The sequence below is a fragment of the Mustelus asterias genome, chromosome 2 (assembly GCF_964213995.1).
Source record: "Mustelus asterias chromosome 2, sMusAst1.hap1.1, whole genome shotgun sequence".
Taxonomy (NCBI): domain Eukaryota; kingdom Metazoa; phylum Chordata; class Chondrichthyes; order Carcharhiniformes; family Triakidae; genus Mustelus; species Mustelus asterias.
Genome location: NC_135802.1, coordinates 93,008,673 through 93,025,285, shown reverse-complemented (window position 1 = coordinate 93,025,285; position 16,613 = coordinate 93,008,673). Strand labels below are relative to the sequence as shown.

The 16,613-nt window shown below is 46.9% G+C and overlaps 1 protein-coding gene across 1 annotated transcript in view; it reads right to left on the bottom strand.

Moving 5' to 3' along the window:
- Window positions 1-16,162, bottom strand: part of LOC144503611 (ATP-dependent translocase ABCB1-like) — a 102,505-nt gene extending 86,343 nt beyond the window's left edge. The window contains exons 1-2 of the mRNA XM_078228215.1: window positions 16,122-16,162; window positions 10,372-10,496 (exon numbers count right to left, since the gene is read on the bottom strand). Of these exons, the coding sequence (XP_078084341.1) occupies window positions 10,372-10,496; window positions 16,122-16,148 (152 nt within the window). The 5' untranslated portion in view covers window positions 16,149-16,162. The remainder of the gene's footprint in view (window positions 1-10,371; window positions 10,497-16,121) is intronic.
- Window positions 16,163-16,613: the final 451 nt, after the last annotated feature.

Genomic DNA, 16,613 nt, shown 5'->3' with positions numbered 1-16,613 from the left:
AAATCAGGCCACTCTATACAGGATGGTGTCAAGTTTCTTGGGTGTTATTGGAGCTGCACTCACCCAGGCCTTGTGAAGAGTATTCCATCACGCTCCTGTGCTTTGTAGATGGTGGGCAGGCTTTGGGGAGTCAGGAGGTGAGTTACTCACTGCGGGATTCCTAGCCTCTGACTTGCTCTTGTCACCACAGTATTTATATAGCTAGTTCAGTTCAGTTTCTGGTCAGGATATTGATAGTTGGTAATGCCATTGAATGTCAAGCAGCAATGGATAGATTATTTCTTGTTGGTGAAAGTCATTGCCTGCTTCTTGTGTGACACAAATGTTACTTGCTACTTGTCAGCCAAATGCATATTCTCCAGGTGTTGCTGCATTTAACCCTGGATTGCATCAGTATCTGACAAGTCACAGTGGTGAACATTGTGCGATGATCAGCTAATATTCCCACTTCTGACCTTATGATGGAAGGAAGGTTATTGATGAAGCAGCTGAAGATGGTTAGGCCTAGGACACTATGTCAGGGAAAGTTTAAAAAATTCCGTTCTAGCTGTTACAATAGCTGTGTGTTGACATTTCCCCAAGGGCTATAATTATGCCAGTTTTAGCTGCTTTCCAGAAGCTATAAATATCTCAGCAGAGATGTCTCAAGTTCTGTGGGTGGTGGACCCAAATCAAACCCAAGTCACCTCCATCCCCCAAAGAATGAGAATTGCATAATTTGGGAAAGTTTCTCCAGAGACAGGTGCAGTGAGCTGGGCAAGTTGCTGATTAATGCTACATGCATCAGGGGCAACACTCTGACCAATGAGTCTGCATAGGGATGTAGATAGTTCAGCAAGTGGACAAAAACGTGGGAAATGGGAGGCTGTCCACTTTAGTGGACAGAATAGATAAGAGAATATTATTTAAATGAAGAAAGACTGCTGAATACTACAGAACAGATGGATCTAGATGAGTTCATATACAAATCACAAAAACTTAGCATTGTGAGACAAATAAAATGTTCACCTTCATTGAATCAATAGAGTATAAAAGCAGGGAAGACTTTAGACTTACTACAGTGGTACAGGGCATCGAACCTGGAGTACTGTGTACAGTTTTGGTGTTCTTACTGAAGGAGGAATATATTTACATTGGTGATCATTTAGAGAAGATTCACTAGTTTGATTCCTGGGATGAAGGTGTTGTCTTATGAGGGAAGGTTGAGCAGGTTGAGCTGATACGCATTGGAGTTAAAATAATAAGAGGTGACCTTATTAAAACATGTAAGATTATGAGAGGATTTAACAGGGTTGATGCACATATGATGGAGATAAGGAGAAATTACTTCTCTCAGAAAGTTGGTCATCTTTGGAATTCTCTATCCCATAGAGCAGGGAGACTTTGTCAATAAGTATATTAAAGGCTTTATAAGATTTTTGATCGACAAGGGAGTCAGTGATTATGAATGGCAGGCAGGAGCGTGAAAGTAAGGTCACATTCAGATAAGCCCCTGATCTTATTGTGGCTCAAGAGGTTATGTGGCCTACTACTGTTCCTGTTGATTAAGTCTATGGTCTCCATTTCCCTGAATGCTGTGGAGATTTAACTCTACAGAGTGCTTGCTGTTTTTTCCCAACAGGGTCCCTGCCTGGTAGAGACTGATTGATAGGTTTGTTTAACTTCAGTAAGAAGTTTAACAACACCACGTTAAAGTCCAACAGGTTTATTTGGTAGCAAAAGCCACACAAGCTTTCGGAGCCCCAAGCCCCTTCTTCAGGTGAGTGGGAATTCTGTTCACAAACAGGGCATATAAAGACACAGACTCAATTTACATGAATAATGGTTGGAATGCGAATACTTACAGCTAATCAAGTCTTTAAGATACAAACAACGTGAGTGGAGAGAGCATCAAGACAGGCTAAAAAGATGTGTATTGTCTCCAGACAGGACAGCCAGTGAAACTCTGCAGGTCCAGGCAGGCTGTGGGGATTCTCCACATCTTGTTTAACTTCATGCAGGGAATGCTACTGAAGTGGTTGCTACTGAGGAGCTGGTAGGGTTCCTGCTGCTGGGTAGAGATCTTAAAGGGCAGCTTGTAGGGGAAGACTGGTTACAGTGTTTGGTGGTAAGTTTGGGTTAGTGAATCCTACTGTGGGTTGACAAGGTGACCGGGGTTAGTGACTGCAAGTCATGGGGGTGTCCCACATCGTGTCCCACCATGTCAGGGATGGAGTCTGATCACAGGGAGCAAGATAGTTTGTGGAACCAGGAGAAAGAATCCTGCTTTTCCTGGCTCGCAAGTAGTGTTTGAAAGGCTTTTACCTCAGCCATGCAGCAGTCCTCATTTCCCTTTGGCTGCTGGGTTTCCATAAAGTTACAAGGCCTCATGAAAACACTTCAAATTGTGACTTTTCTTCTGGAAATGGGTTGGTTGCCTGCCATCCTGTTCCACTGGACGTGGCAAGATGGTTTGGGTTTGGAATTTTATACATTTTTACATCCAATCTCATTCAAACCCAATTTATGGGACTTCAAATTCCCCACTAAGTTTCTGGACATTTTGGTATTTCTTTGTCCTTTGTATTGTTAGCCTTTTTCATATCTTCTATTCACATTGAATATATTTGTTATATGAATCACATCCCAGTATGTTTTTTCAGCAGAAATTTAAGATTTTTCAGATTTCAGCATCTTGATGAATTATATTCTTCATTTGATATGCAGATTATTAGATCCTGATATTACTGGCGAGGTTGTGAAGGATTGCAGGGTGAGGGGTAGGCTTGTGTTCAGAAAGCCAATGGATTCCTCCAGTTGAGCCAAATTTAAAGGCAGGGTGTGGTTGTTATTTATTGTTCCAGCCAGATTCAGAGGCTGAGTGTTAGGTGGGAGGCTTCCAGCACCAGGAGGGTAATGGAGAGGAGAGAAGGAGATCTCTGAAAAGGCCGGGGAAAGGAGGAAATTGATGAGTTCAGAAGATCGTAGACTGACATGGGGACTTGAGGGGGTTTGCAGGCAGGAAGGAGAGAGGTGATCAGATGGGAGAAGATCAGAAGCCACAACTACGGAATGCAGAAGTGGGAATGGGGAAGCTTAAAGGCCTGCATCGCATGGGGTGGAATTGGTCAGAAAGATCAAGAGGGTAATGGATAGATCTTGAAGCTCCTGATGCAGTGATGCATGTAGAGGAATCAAAAAAGGCAGGGTGGAGGGGTACAGAAACCAGGAAGACTGGATCAGTGGGGAAATTATGGCACAGGAGTAGATGGAAACAGGTTTATAGATGATCTGATCTTGCAGAGTGCCCTATCATGTGGCTGATTGCATAGGGGGTCCACTTGTAAGTGGAGTAGTGGAAACAGCCATGGCTGATTGTGGGAGGAAAATGGGCTTGCTTGATGGTATAGGTATGATTATTCCTATTCCTCCATGTAGCAGTCCTTTCCTCCCCTTAACTAGCAGTTTTTCTGAGATTTAGGAAACCAAGCATGCCATAATTAAATTCAAAATGGAGATAAAATGGGAGGCACATAAATGTACTATAATATTTAAATGAGCAATATGTCTCCTGGGAGCGTGTTAGTCACTAAATATGTCCATTGTGCTTCTGCTTAAAATGCAGTGGGCTGGGTTAATTTCAGATTCGAAATGTTAATGTTTTTAAATTGCACTGTAACTTAACACCATGACATCTAATTCATTGTGAAAACAATTCATAAGGTAGAGTCAACATGGTTTTGTGAAAGAGAAATCATAGGTAACCACTTTATTGGAGCAACACACATACTATGATAAAGGAGAACCAGTGGATGAACTGTGCTTAGGGGGGCGATTCTCCCATCACAACCCGCAACTTTTCTGGCGGGTCGGGCTGGTAAATGCGCGTTGTCGACCTTGTTTCGGGATTTGCGCATGCGCCGGGAATGCATGTGCATATCCCAGAGCTGGCGAACAGTCGGAGACCAGACCACGCTGGAAACCGGTGGGAAGATAGGTAAGTTAGTTGAATCTTTTTTAAAATGTATTTTAAATATGTTTTACATTTCATTATCGGGAACTTGCTGGTCCCGATTGAATCTCCCACCACGCCAGGAGTACTTCATTCTGGTGGGGTTTAGAGTAACTCCCCACATTCGGGGAACAAGCAGGAAACCCCGCTGGAATGAAGGGGAGGCAATCAGGGCCCCCCAGGGGGTCGGGCAACAGGGAGTGGTGCTCCTTGGACATGGGCACCCTGGCAGTGCCAGCCTGTGCCCCCTGGCACTGCCCAAGTGGCAAAGTGCCCATGCCCAAGGGGCACCTTATACTGCCCATCAGGCATTGGGCAGTGCCAAGGGGTGGGGCCTACTGTGGATGGGGCCTGGGGGCAATTGGTGGGGGTGGGTGGGTCCCGCTGCCATTCTGCATGGCGATCGGTCTGGGATGGAGGGAGGGCAGCAATTGGGGAGGGCTGGGGGGAGGGGCCTGCCTCCCGGGAGGGGGGGAGGGGATCTGACCCCGGGGGGGTCAGTGGGGGGGATCTGCCAGGGTGAGGGGGGTTGGGGGGATTGCCACTGCTGGGGGGGGAGGTGGGCTAGACATCGGGGTGCTCTGGGGCGGGGGGGGTGCAGGGCTGGCCCGAGAATTGTTGTGGGGGCTTCGATCGGACCAGTGGGGGTGGGGGTTCGATCGGACCAGTGGGGGGGGGGGGGGGGGGGCGCGGTGGGGGGGTGGGGGTGGGGGCGGGGGGGGGGGGGGGGGGCGGGGGGGGGGGGGGGTAGGGACATTGTTGGGGGGGCAGAACCGTGGGGGTGCTGAGCTGGCCAGTGATTGAGCCGGACAGCAAACGGGGAGACTGACAGATCGGGCCCACTGCACATGCGTAGAGCTCCAGAACTATCAGACTCCGGTGCAAGTAGGCCCTGCCCCCATGAGTTTTTAATGAGATTCACGTTTGGAACCTCTGCAGTGCACAGAGTGCGGAGATTCGAGTGTGAAGCTGAACTGACAAAACAGTCGTGTTCTAGAACAGTTTTCCCACCAATTCAGCACTTTTGGGAGAATCGCCCCCTAGATTTCCAGAAGACATTCAATAAGGTACAAACCAAATGTTATTGTTGAAAATTAAAGCTTATGGCGTCTGGGGTAACATGCTGGCATGGATAGAAGATTGAACATAAGAACATAAGAACATAAGAAATAGGAGCAGGAGTAGGCCATCTAGCCCCTCGAGCCTGCCCCGCCATTCAATAAGATCATGGCTGATCTGAAATGGATCAGTTCCATTTACCCGCCTGATCCCTATAACCCCTAATTCCCTTACCGATCAGGAATCCATCTATCCGTGATTTAAACATATTCAACGAGGTAGCCTCCACCACTTCAGTGGGCAGAGAATTCCAGAGATTCACCACCCTCTGAGAGAAGAAGTTCCTCCTCAACTCTGTCCTAAACTGACCCCCCCTTTATTTTGAGGCTGTGCCCTCTAGTTCTAGCTTCCTTTCTAAGTGGAAAGAATCTCTCCACCTCTACCCTATCCAACCCCTTCATTATCTTATAGGTCTCTATAAGATCCCCCCTCAGCCTTCTAAATTCCAACGAGTACAAACCCAATCTGCTCAGTCTCTCCTCATAATCAACACCCCTCACCTCTGGTATCAACCTGGTGAACCTTCTCTGCACTCCCTCCAAGGCCAATATATCCTTCCGCAAATAAGGGGACCAATACTGCACACACTATTCCAGCTGCGGCCTCACCAATGCCCTGTACAGATGCAGCAAGACATCTCTGCTTTTATATTCTATCCCCCTTGCGATATAGGCCAACATCCCATTTGCCTTCTTGATCACCTGTTGCACCTGCAGACTGGGTTTTTGCGTCTCATGCACAAGGACCCCCAGGTCCCTTTGCACAGTAGCATGTTGTAATTTTTTTCTGTTTAGATAATCCAATTTGCTATAATTTCCTCCAAAGTGAATAACCTCGCATTTGTCAACGTTATACTCCATCTGCCAGTTCCTCGCCCACTCACTCAGCCTGTCCAAATCTCTCTGCAGACCTTCTAAGCCCTCCACACGATTCACTTTTCCACTTATCTTTGTGTCGTCTGCAAACTTTGTTACCCTGCACTCAGTCCCCTCCTCCAGATCATCTATATAAATGGTAAATAGTTGAGGCCCCAGTACCGATCCCTGCGGCACGCCACTAGTTACCATCTGCCAACCAGAAAAGCGCCCATTTATTCCGACTCTCTGCTCCCTGTCGGATAGCCAATCCCCAATCCACGCTAACACCCTAACCCCAACTCCGTGTGACCCAATCTTCTTCAGCAGCCTTTTGTGAGGCACCTTATCAAACGCCTTTTGGAAATCCAAAAACACTGCATCCACCGGTTCCCCTCCGTCAACCGCACTGGTCACATCTTCATAAAAATCCAACAAGTTTGTCAAACACGACTTTCCGCTCATGAATCCATGCTGCATCTGCTTAATCGAACCATTCTTATCCAGATGGCCTGCTATTTCTTCTTTAATGATGGATTCCAGCATTTTCCCAACTACAGACGTTAAGCTAACCGGCCTGTAGTTACCCGCCTTTTGTCTATTTCCTTTTTTAAACTGCCGCATAAAATTAGCCGTTTTCCAATCCGCCGGCACTACCCCAGAATCCAACGAATTTTGATAAATAACCACTAACGCATCCGCTATTACCTCTGACATTTCTTTCAGTACCCTGGGATGCATTCCATCCGGGCCCAGGGACTTGTCCACCTTCAGTCCCGTTAGTCTACCAAGCACCGCCTCCCTGGTAACATTAATTGTATTGAGTACCTCTCCTCCTACCAACCCTCTATCGTTAATATTTGGCAAACTATTTGTGTCTTCCACCGTGAAGACCGACACAAAAAACGTATTTAAAGTTTCAGCCATTTCCTCATTTCCCACTATTAATTCCCCCCTCTCGTCCTCCAAGGGTCCAACATTCACTCTTGCCACTCTATTCCTTTTTATATATTTGTAAAAGCTTTTACTATCATTTTTTATATTTAGAGCCAGCCTAGCTTCATAACCTATCTTTCCTTTCTTTATCGCTTTCTCAGTCCTTCTTTGTTGTTTCTTAAAGTTTTCCCAATCTTCCGATTCTCCACTATTTTTGGCCAATCTGTACGCATGGGTCTTTAATTTAATACTCTCCTTAATTTCCTTTGTTATCCACGGCTGGTTATCCCTTTTCTTACAGTCCTTCTTTATCACCGGAATATATTGTTGCTGAGTACTGAAAAGGATCTCCTTAAAAATCCTCCACTGTTCCTCAGCTGTCCTACCTACCAGTCTGCTCTCCCAGTCCACCTTAGCCAATTCAGCCATCATCCTATCGTACTTCCCTCTGTTCAAACAGAGGACACTGGTATGGGACCCTACTTTCTCCTCTTCCATTTGTATCAGAAATTCGACCATATTGTGATCACTTGACCCAAGAGGGTCCTTCACAAGAACATCCTTAATTCTACCTACCTCGTTACACATTACCAGATCTAAGATAACTCGTTCCCTCGTCGGTTCTGTAACATACTGTTCAAGATAACTATCCCGACAGCATTCTAAGAACTCTTCCTCCATCCCACCCCTTCCAACTTGAGTCAGCCAATCAATATGCAGGTTGAAGTCCCCCATGATTATTGCTGTTCCGTTTTTGCACACATCCATTATTTGCTTGTTTATAGCCCTCCCCACCTCAACATTATTATTTGGGGGTCTATAGACCACACCTACTAGTGTCTTTCTCCCCCTACTATTCCTTATCTCTACCCATAACGATTCCACGTTTTGTTCCTTAGAGCCAATGTCATCCCTCACTACTACCCTGATATTATTTTTTATTAACAGAGCTACCCCACCACCTTTTCCTTCCTGTCTATTCTTCCTAAATGCCTGATACCCCTGGATATTCATCTCCCAGTCCTGGTCTCCCTGCAGCCACATTTCTGTAATGGCCACTAGATCATACCCATTAGTGCTGATTTGCACCATCAACTCATTAACTTTGTTCCGAATGCTTCGTGCATTCAGGCAAAGTGTTTTTATTCCAGCTTTTATCTGGACCCGATTTGATGAAACACTATCAACCTCTCCCTCGCCCTCTACTCCTTTAACTACTTGAATGCCCTCATTCACTTGCACTCGCTCCCTCTCCTCTACCATTGATTTCGTAATTCCTCTTACCTCTGCACCCTCCCCCCTCTAAATTAGTTTAAAGCCCTATCTACAGCCCTAGTGATAAGATTCGCTAGGACTCTAGTCCCAGCACGGTTCAAATGGAGACCATCCCATCTATACAGGTCCCATCTGCCCAAATACTGGTGCCATTGCCCCATGAATTTGAACCCATTCCTCCCACACCAATCCTTGAGCCACGCATTTATCTCCTTAAGCCTATTAACCCTGCGCCAATTCGCGTGTGGCTCAGGTAATAATCCAGAGATTACCACCTTGTTAGTTCTGCTTTTTAATTTGTTCCCTAGCTCTTCGTACTCCCTCTGCAGATCCTTAGTTCCTGTTTTGTCTATGACATTGGCACCTACATGGACCACGACAACTGGATTTTCACCCTCCCACTCCAAATTCCTCTGCAGCCCAGATGATACATCCTGGACCTGAGCACCAGGCAGGCAACACAACCTACGGTATTCCTTATCCTGGTCACAGAGAACTGTGTCTGTGCCCTTAACTACACTATCCCCAATCACTACTACATTTTTCTTTGATTTCTCCGTTGCAGCAGTACCCTGCACCCTGGTACTGCCGGCAGTTTGTTCGTCCTTCTCGCAGTCATTTTTCCCATCTACACTGGTGGCAAGAACCTCAAATCTGTTGCACAGATTTAAGAGCTGAGGTTCTTGGGACTTTACCTCCCGCAAACTACTTCCTTTCTTCCCCCCACTGCCCGCCTCACCCGCAGCCACTCCCTGTTGTCCCTGACCCCCAGCTAAGTTAGTCAGTCTCAGGGGCGTGACTTTCTCTTTATACACATTATCCAGATAGCTCTCCTCTTCCCTGATAAGCCTCAGTGTCTGTAGCTCAGAGTCCAGTTCATCTACCTTGAGCTGGAGCTCTTCCAGCAACCAGCACTTACTGCAGACATGGTCCCTGGGGTCCACCTTGGGGTCCACTTGCTCCCACATCATGCAGAAACAGCACATTACATATCCCTCCATACCAATTTACCTTGTATAAGTTGGTGTAATTTAAAAGTGAAACCCTACCCTGCCTCTGCCTGTCCTCGCCGAAGCCCTGTGAGCCAAAGCCCTTACAGTTCACACTCTACTCCCCACTCCCGACGCTGCCCGCTCCCAACGCTGCCCGCTGTATAGAGTGACTTTTATACTAAAAAAAGTCTCCCAGGATCCCCTGCAGCCTACTCCCACTTCCCTTAGTTTAAACCCTTGAAAAAAGCCCGCGAAAAAAACGGATTAAATAAATAAATCACGGCATTTTTCTCACCCTCAGCACTGCTGCTGAGAATCTCTCCCTCTGTCCTGCTCCAGTCGAACAAATGATTGTTCGACTGGAGCAGGACAGATTGGCGAGGCTAACTAACAGGAAACAGAGGGTAGCCATAACTGGGTCTTTATTCATTCACGGGATGTAATGAGTGATGTGCCACAGGGATCAGTGGGGCCTCAACTTTTTATAATTTATATAAATGATTTGAATGAAGGGAAATAAGCTATCGTTGATTTGAATGAAGGGGAAGGAATTATCATAGTTAAATTTTCTGATGACACAGAGAAAGGTAAAAAATTAAGTTGTGAAGAAGGCGTCAGGGAGCTTCAATGGGACAGAGATAGGTTAAGTGAATCAGCAAAGATCTGGCAAATGCGACATATTGTAAGAAAATATGAACCTTATCCATTTTGGGAGGAAGAATAAAAAAGAATCATATTATCTAAATGGAGAGAGGTTGAAGGGTCTGAATTTTTTGGATGGCTGGGCTTGACTCCTGGTATCTGGTGGGGAAAGCTGACTCTGACAAGGCCAAGTGACCTACCTCTGCTCCTAACTCATATGTTCTTATGTGCAGGTGTGTGTAGGTCCCATGTTCCATCTTCTTTTGAAATTTATGTTTACATTCACTCAGGTTGCTGTTTCTGCAATCATCTCTCAACTATTCAAAACACGTGATTAGAAATTTCTTCCAAATCTTTCTTGCTGATTTATTTTGTTTTGAGTCTTTCTCTGGTTTAAGGGTACTTCCCCCATCATTCAAGTCCCAGCCAAGAGGAGATTGTATGGAATAATTGGCAGGAGAAACCAATGGTGATCAACCACTCACAGACCCCAATGAATGATAAGAATGATCTACTTTTGTGGTACATTTAACTTTGAGCAGAGACTTAGAATGAAACTTACTTTGCTAGTGCTTTCTGTTGTCCATCAAATGCAAAGACGGTCCTTATTGCTATTAGAATTTCTTCAGCCACTGCCCCTGCTTTGGCATAAATTGCCAATTCCTGACCGGTCAGTGATGTCAAAAGCTGTTTTAATATGAGATAAGATGGTAAATAATTTCTGGCATGAATTAAATTGCATTAATTTAAGTGGAAAGACTAGGTTTTTGTCCATTTTGTCAGAAGGTTCACAAACCATATATAGATGTGGAAAAATTCAGTTTAATTCCACTCATCCAAACAGAAAGTGGGGAAATCTTACCAAAAAATGGCAGATTACTGGTTCCAGTGAGAAAAACAGCACGTTTCTCTCCAGAGCCTGAACACAATGGAAATAATTAGAATAGGTGGAAAGTAAAAATGTTTTCCCTTTCAAAACTCATTGCTACCCATCCACTTCCAGTTTTAATGAAAGTAGATTGGGGTGGGAAAGCAATCCACTGGAAGCAGACAGGTTTTGACTGAAATCATTCAGGGAGACATGTGACATTTTCACCTTTTTTTAGTTTTACCCAATGACAGGTTTCTTGGAGCTTGGGTAATCTGGCAGTTCAAATCATCTAAAAAAAACCCAGATCCATAGGGCGCGATTTTACCATCACGTTGCATGAAAACTTGGTAAAGTCGGGCGTGAGGCAAGTAGTGCGATTTGCGCCCGCCTCCGCACCGGTTCCCCCTTTACCAAGGCCCGAAAATGGCCACAATCGGGAACCCTCCCAAAATGGGCGCGACAGCCATTTAAATGTATTTGCATGGATTTCAAACCACTTAATGAGCTGCACGCCCCACTTTACCGGCACATCCGCCTTTACCACCGCGTTCGCCAATCCGGAATCAGCCTGAAAGAGACATGCTCCATAAAAATCCGATTTGGGCACTCCATCAGTGAGAGTGAGTGAGGAGGTAAGTGCCTACCATCCGACGGCTTTGTGCTGCTTAGGGGGTGTCCTTTTAGAGCGGCCATTTTGTTTTTTGGGTCAGGGGGGCTCTGCGAGTATGTGGGAGGGTGGGGAGCTGTTGCTCAGCAGGGTGTCTGAAGTCAGATTAGCAGCATGGACCCAGGTCTCTGCACTGACCTCGGGTCTTGTGGATGCTGCTGGGTCCTAGTGCACTCAGCAGTCTTCCAGCTGAAAGATGCACACAAAGCCCTTGGAAATTGCACTGCTGCAACCTCAGAACTTTTCAAGGAGCTGTGATTCTGGGGGGCATGTGGGTGGGTAATGGGGGGTCTGTGTTTCTGGGGGGGGGCTTGTGGGTGGGGAACGGGGGTCTCGGATGCTGAGGGGCATGTGGGTGGGGGGAATGGGCAGTGTGTTGCTGGGCTAGGAGCAAGTTCCTTAACCTCACCATGTGTTTCTTTCCTTCTCCAACCAACGCCCCCGCCCTTCAGATTGACAAGATGACTTTAGCGATGCAACCAATCGATCGTTTGGTTGCTGCTGGAGCTGAGGAGGAGGAGCTGGAGGAAGAATTGCAGGCACAGGAGGCCCAGGCCTTACCACTCACAGGAGCAAAGGGGACGGCCACCAGAGGCAGGAGGAGTCCGCCATTCACCCAGAGGGGGCGGGGGTGGGGGGGTGGGGGGTGGGGGCGGCAGGGGGCGCAGGAGGATGAGGGAATGGAGACCCTGGTATTTCTGCCCACGAGTGTCATTTGGATAGATGTCGGACACTGTGTGCCGCCGATGGCTCTGCCTTCGAAAGGAGGCAGTGCAACACCTGTGCCACCTGTTGCAGGACCTGGCACCTAGAGAGGGGGGCACCCACTCTCGGTGGCTGTCAAACTGGCGACCGCTCTGAACTTTTATGGGACTGGCTCCTTCCAGACCCCCAGCGGAGATGTATGTGGCATTTCCCAGTCAGGCATGCACACCTGTGTCAAGCAGGTCACGGAAGCCCTGTATGCCTGGGCTGGGCAGTACATCAAATTTCACCGAGACCAGGCCCAACGGGAAGCCCAGGCTGCAGGGTTTGCAGCTATTCCCGGGATGCCTCATATGCAGGGGGCCATCAACTGGACCCACATTGCCCTCAAGGCCCCGCAGCAGAACCCACGAAGATTCATCAACAGAAAGGGGTTCCACTCCCTGAATGTCCAACTGGTTTGTGTACATTATGCACAAGACACCCAGGCAGTGTACATGACAGCTTCATTCTGAGGAGCTCTGACATACTGGAGGCCTTTGGGGAGAAGCCCAGGCTGCGGGGGCGGCTCATGGGTGACATGGGTTACCCGCTTTGGACATGGCTAATGACACCTGTGCAGAGGCCTGCGACTGAGGCAGAGACCCGCTATAATGAGGCCCATGCAGCCATCTCTCTATAGTGGGAGGTGCGTAGGGCTCCTGAAAATGTGGTTCCGGTGCCTGGACCGCTTGGCAGGGCCCTACAGTACAGCTCCCTGATCTCTTCCCACATTGTGGTGGTGTGCTGTACCCTGCACAACCAGACACAGCAGAGAGGTGACCTATTGGAGGAGGAGTAGTATGTGGAGGGCCAACTAGCCGGGTGTCGCTGGGCAGGAGACTGCCCAGCAGGAGGAGGAGGAAGAGCACTCCAAGCAACACCACCCAGGCGCTGGAGGGCTGGCAGCTAGAATGAGGCATGTGAGGGTGGCCAGGGAGGTCCTAATCACCAGGCGCTTCGCTAACTAGGGGCCTGTTCCCCCTCCCCCCTCCCCCACCCCTCCCCCTCGCCAAAGTCCTTCTCTCTCCTGCAACATTGTTACACCAGAGTGGTGGGTACACTGCGTTAGTGAGTATCTTTGGCAGGCAGGAGGGTGATGATGACTCACTAAGCACCATTACGATGATGCCCTGGTGCAAACTAGTCTGACTCCTACCTGAACTCCACATACACGCTGGCACCTGGGCCCACGTCTGTGTAGTGGGTCAGGGATCTGAAAGCCCCCATACAGGGCCCTAGGGAAGGTGGGGTGTGGGAGGGGAGGGAATTGCCCGTGGGTTCTGGAGAACAAATGGCTTCATTTTCTCAGTGACACAGAGTTGAGGGGCCTCCCCAACTGTCATCAACATGAAGCATCCCTCCGGCAACCGTCAAGGGAAGAGGATTCCTGTTCGAGACAAATCTGAGACAAATTAGCCACAGGTGGGTGGTGAAAAAACATTTAATGGTGGCAATAATGGTGTTTAAATAATAAGTTGTAACATAAAAACGATCTTGCTTAAAGATCGATATAACTAGTGCAGCCTGTACCATCTTGTGCAACTATAACTTCCTAACCTTACGTGGCCTACCACTACGTCTACATGTCTCCCCAGAATGTACATCAGAGGTGGAGGGGTCCAGCTCCCTACCTCGCCCCGTTATCTATAATGCGCTTGGTGGGCGTCCTCTGGAGGCCCTGGCCCTGGATATGTCCTGCCTCACCTCTGCCACATCCAGCAGTCTCCCGAGCTCGCCTTCAGTGAAACTGGTGGCTGGTCGTTTGGTCATCTTTTTCCTGCACTGCCTGTCTGTCCATCCTTGGGGTTTTTAATGGAGCTGCCCCTCGTTAGGGCAGATCAGCTGCAGGCAGTTTGGCAGAGCATTTCCGCAGGTTACATACAGTTTGCTAGTTAGCATTGAGGGGAAGGCAAGTGAGTACTTGCAGGTGTGCTGATGGGGAGGGGGTTTGGTGGAAAGGGGTGGCCACTGCCACTTTGCCTGCGATTGGCAGGGGGGAAGGGGGGACCGCTGCCACTCTACCTGCGATCAGTGGGGGAGGGGGGGGGGGGAGGAGAACGGCCGCGATCAGTCTGGGTGGCAGGAGATGAGGGGATAAGAGGGTCAGTAATGTTGTGGGGATGGGGCATTGTCTGTGGGGGCCAGGGGGAGGCATTTTCCAGCCCGGGAGGGATGTGGCAGGGGAGCAGCAGTCAATCACTTTTGTTTGCGCATGCGCAGTTGGAGGTTCCGATCAGAGCTGCAGGATTTCAGACGCACTTAACCCCGCCCACAGACTTCTGCAGCAAGATTCGGACTCACTGATATTTTTGCAGTCAGAGTGTGTATGGGGGGGTCTCAAAACGCGCCCAGAAAACAATCTGAAACACTCCCAGTTTCAAGTCCACCCAACACTTAGAATGAAAATGGTAAAATCGCCCCCATAATGTTTTTTTTACAGCATTTCTCGTGTGCCTAGAGGAGCAGGAGTGTTTCCAGTCCAACAAGGCAGCTTATTTGCAGACTCCATGACGGGCAATCTCAGATATCTCCTCCTTGACATTAATGGTCTCGCCCTTGACCTAAATCTAATTTCATGCGTTCCAGCTGTGATCTCCCACATGTGATCTTTCACAAGGTGCCATGCTGCACCTTGTCCTCTTCCCCCTCTTACCTCCTAAACTTCAGCCCTATACTGCAGGCTCTCTCTCCTGACAGACAGTCAGTCTGTCAATTCAGGCTAATTGTCAAATGGGAAACATGCTAAAGTATTTAAAAGATGTCCTGTTGTTAACTTCAATGGACTACCAGGAAACCCTTGCTTTCCATCCAGAAACACAGCTCTGCATTTGCCCCTTTCCTCAATCCCACCTCCATCTTCCCAATCCAGTCTCTTTATGGTCCTGAGCAAATATTGGAGCCAATATTCAAGACGTCGTCTGAACAGAGTGATATAAAATTTGATTACTATGTTTTGATTTATATTCTACTCTTTTGTCTCTTTGACTTTGCTGATTTCTGCTCTTAAACTGGTTTGAAATATTTAGTATCAATTCTACAAAGCCTCCTGTTTCTTAAAGCTTCCCTTCAGCTATTTCAAAGCTATTCAATGGGTTTGTATGTTATCAATTTTCCTTCTTATATACAGCAATGAAGCTGAATTGGTGCAAGATGTTTTGCATCTCACAGGGTTTCCATTGCATTGAAGATCAATTTTAAAATTACATTATAGTAACTACTGGCTTCTCTATGACACGTATATTTTAATTAAGCAATTTAATCTGGATGCAGTTGGTGCATTTCTTGGTTCTATTCCCCATCTTCTATTTCCAACCTTATTAAAATACTTGACCATCTTTAGCGTTTAGTCTGAGAAAACGTTTACACCCAAAATTTCATATCCTGTCCTTTCACTTTACAGTGGCACAGTGATTAACACTGCTGCCTCACAGCGCCAGGGTCCCAGGTTCAATTCCAGCCTCGGGTCACTGTCTATGCGGAGTCTGCACATTCTTCCTGTGTATGCATGGGTTTCCTCCGGGTGCTCCGGTTTCCTCCCACAGTCTAAAGATGTGCAGGTTAGGTTGATAGGCCGTGCTAAATTGACCCTAGTGTCAGGGGGATTAGCAAGGCAAATGTGTGGGGTTAGGGGAATAGGACTTGGGTGGGATGTGACTCGATGGGCTGAATGGCCTCCTTCTATACTGTAGGATCTCTATGATCTATAAATGAAGTTTGGCCTATTCCTTTCTTAAAATAATAAATACCATGATAGCTGTTGCACAATTACAACTTTAAAATCAGTTTTTACATCAAGTTCATCATTTAACATTATTTAACTTGCAAAATTTGATTTCCAATGTCCTTTGTCACAAATGACATTACACGTCTTCATAGTTATTGAAGTATATGTATTTTGCACATCAGCATTCATATTACTTTAACGGTTTAGTTTTCAGTTTTTCTAATATTACACCATTAAGAGCATATTGGACCCCTTTTTTGCGTACAAGTTTACTACATTTTGAAAAGAATATTATCCTTATACCTTTGTCCATGTGGCTCCTGAGACCATGATAAGGGGTGAGATCGCCAGTATGACTAATGTAAGCTTCCATCCATAGGCAAATCCAATTATAAATGCACACACAAAAGTGCTAAATAACTGCATGAATATGCTGAATTTGTCCCCGAGACCATCTTTGATGGTGTCTACAGCACTGTTAATATAAGAGAAATAGAATTATGTCTTTGTCAATTTTTGTCACATAAAACAATGCTACAAATGCAATGATTTTCAATGGTCACATAAAATGATTTCTCAAAACTTACACGCCATCAAGAAACTTTGATATAGTTAGTTTGCATGCTGACAGCAATCAACAATCTGATGGAATGATATGTGATGGACTGTGTCTTTGAGTCAATGAGAATTTTGTGGACTTTCAGCAAACATTGTCAGACCCTTCCTAAAACAGGGCTGTTTGATTCATTCCTTCCCAACAAAATTCAACAGGTTAATTGTATAACCTCTATCCTG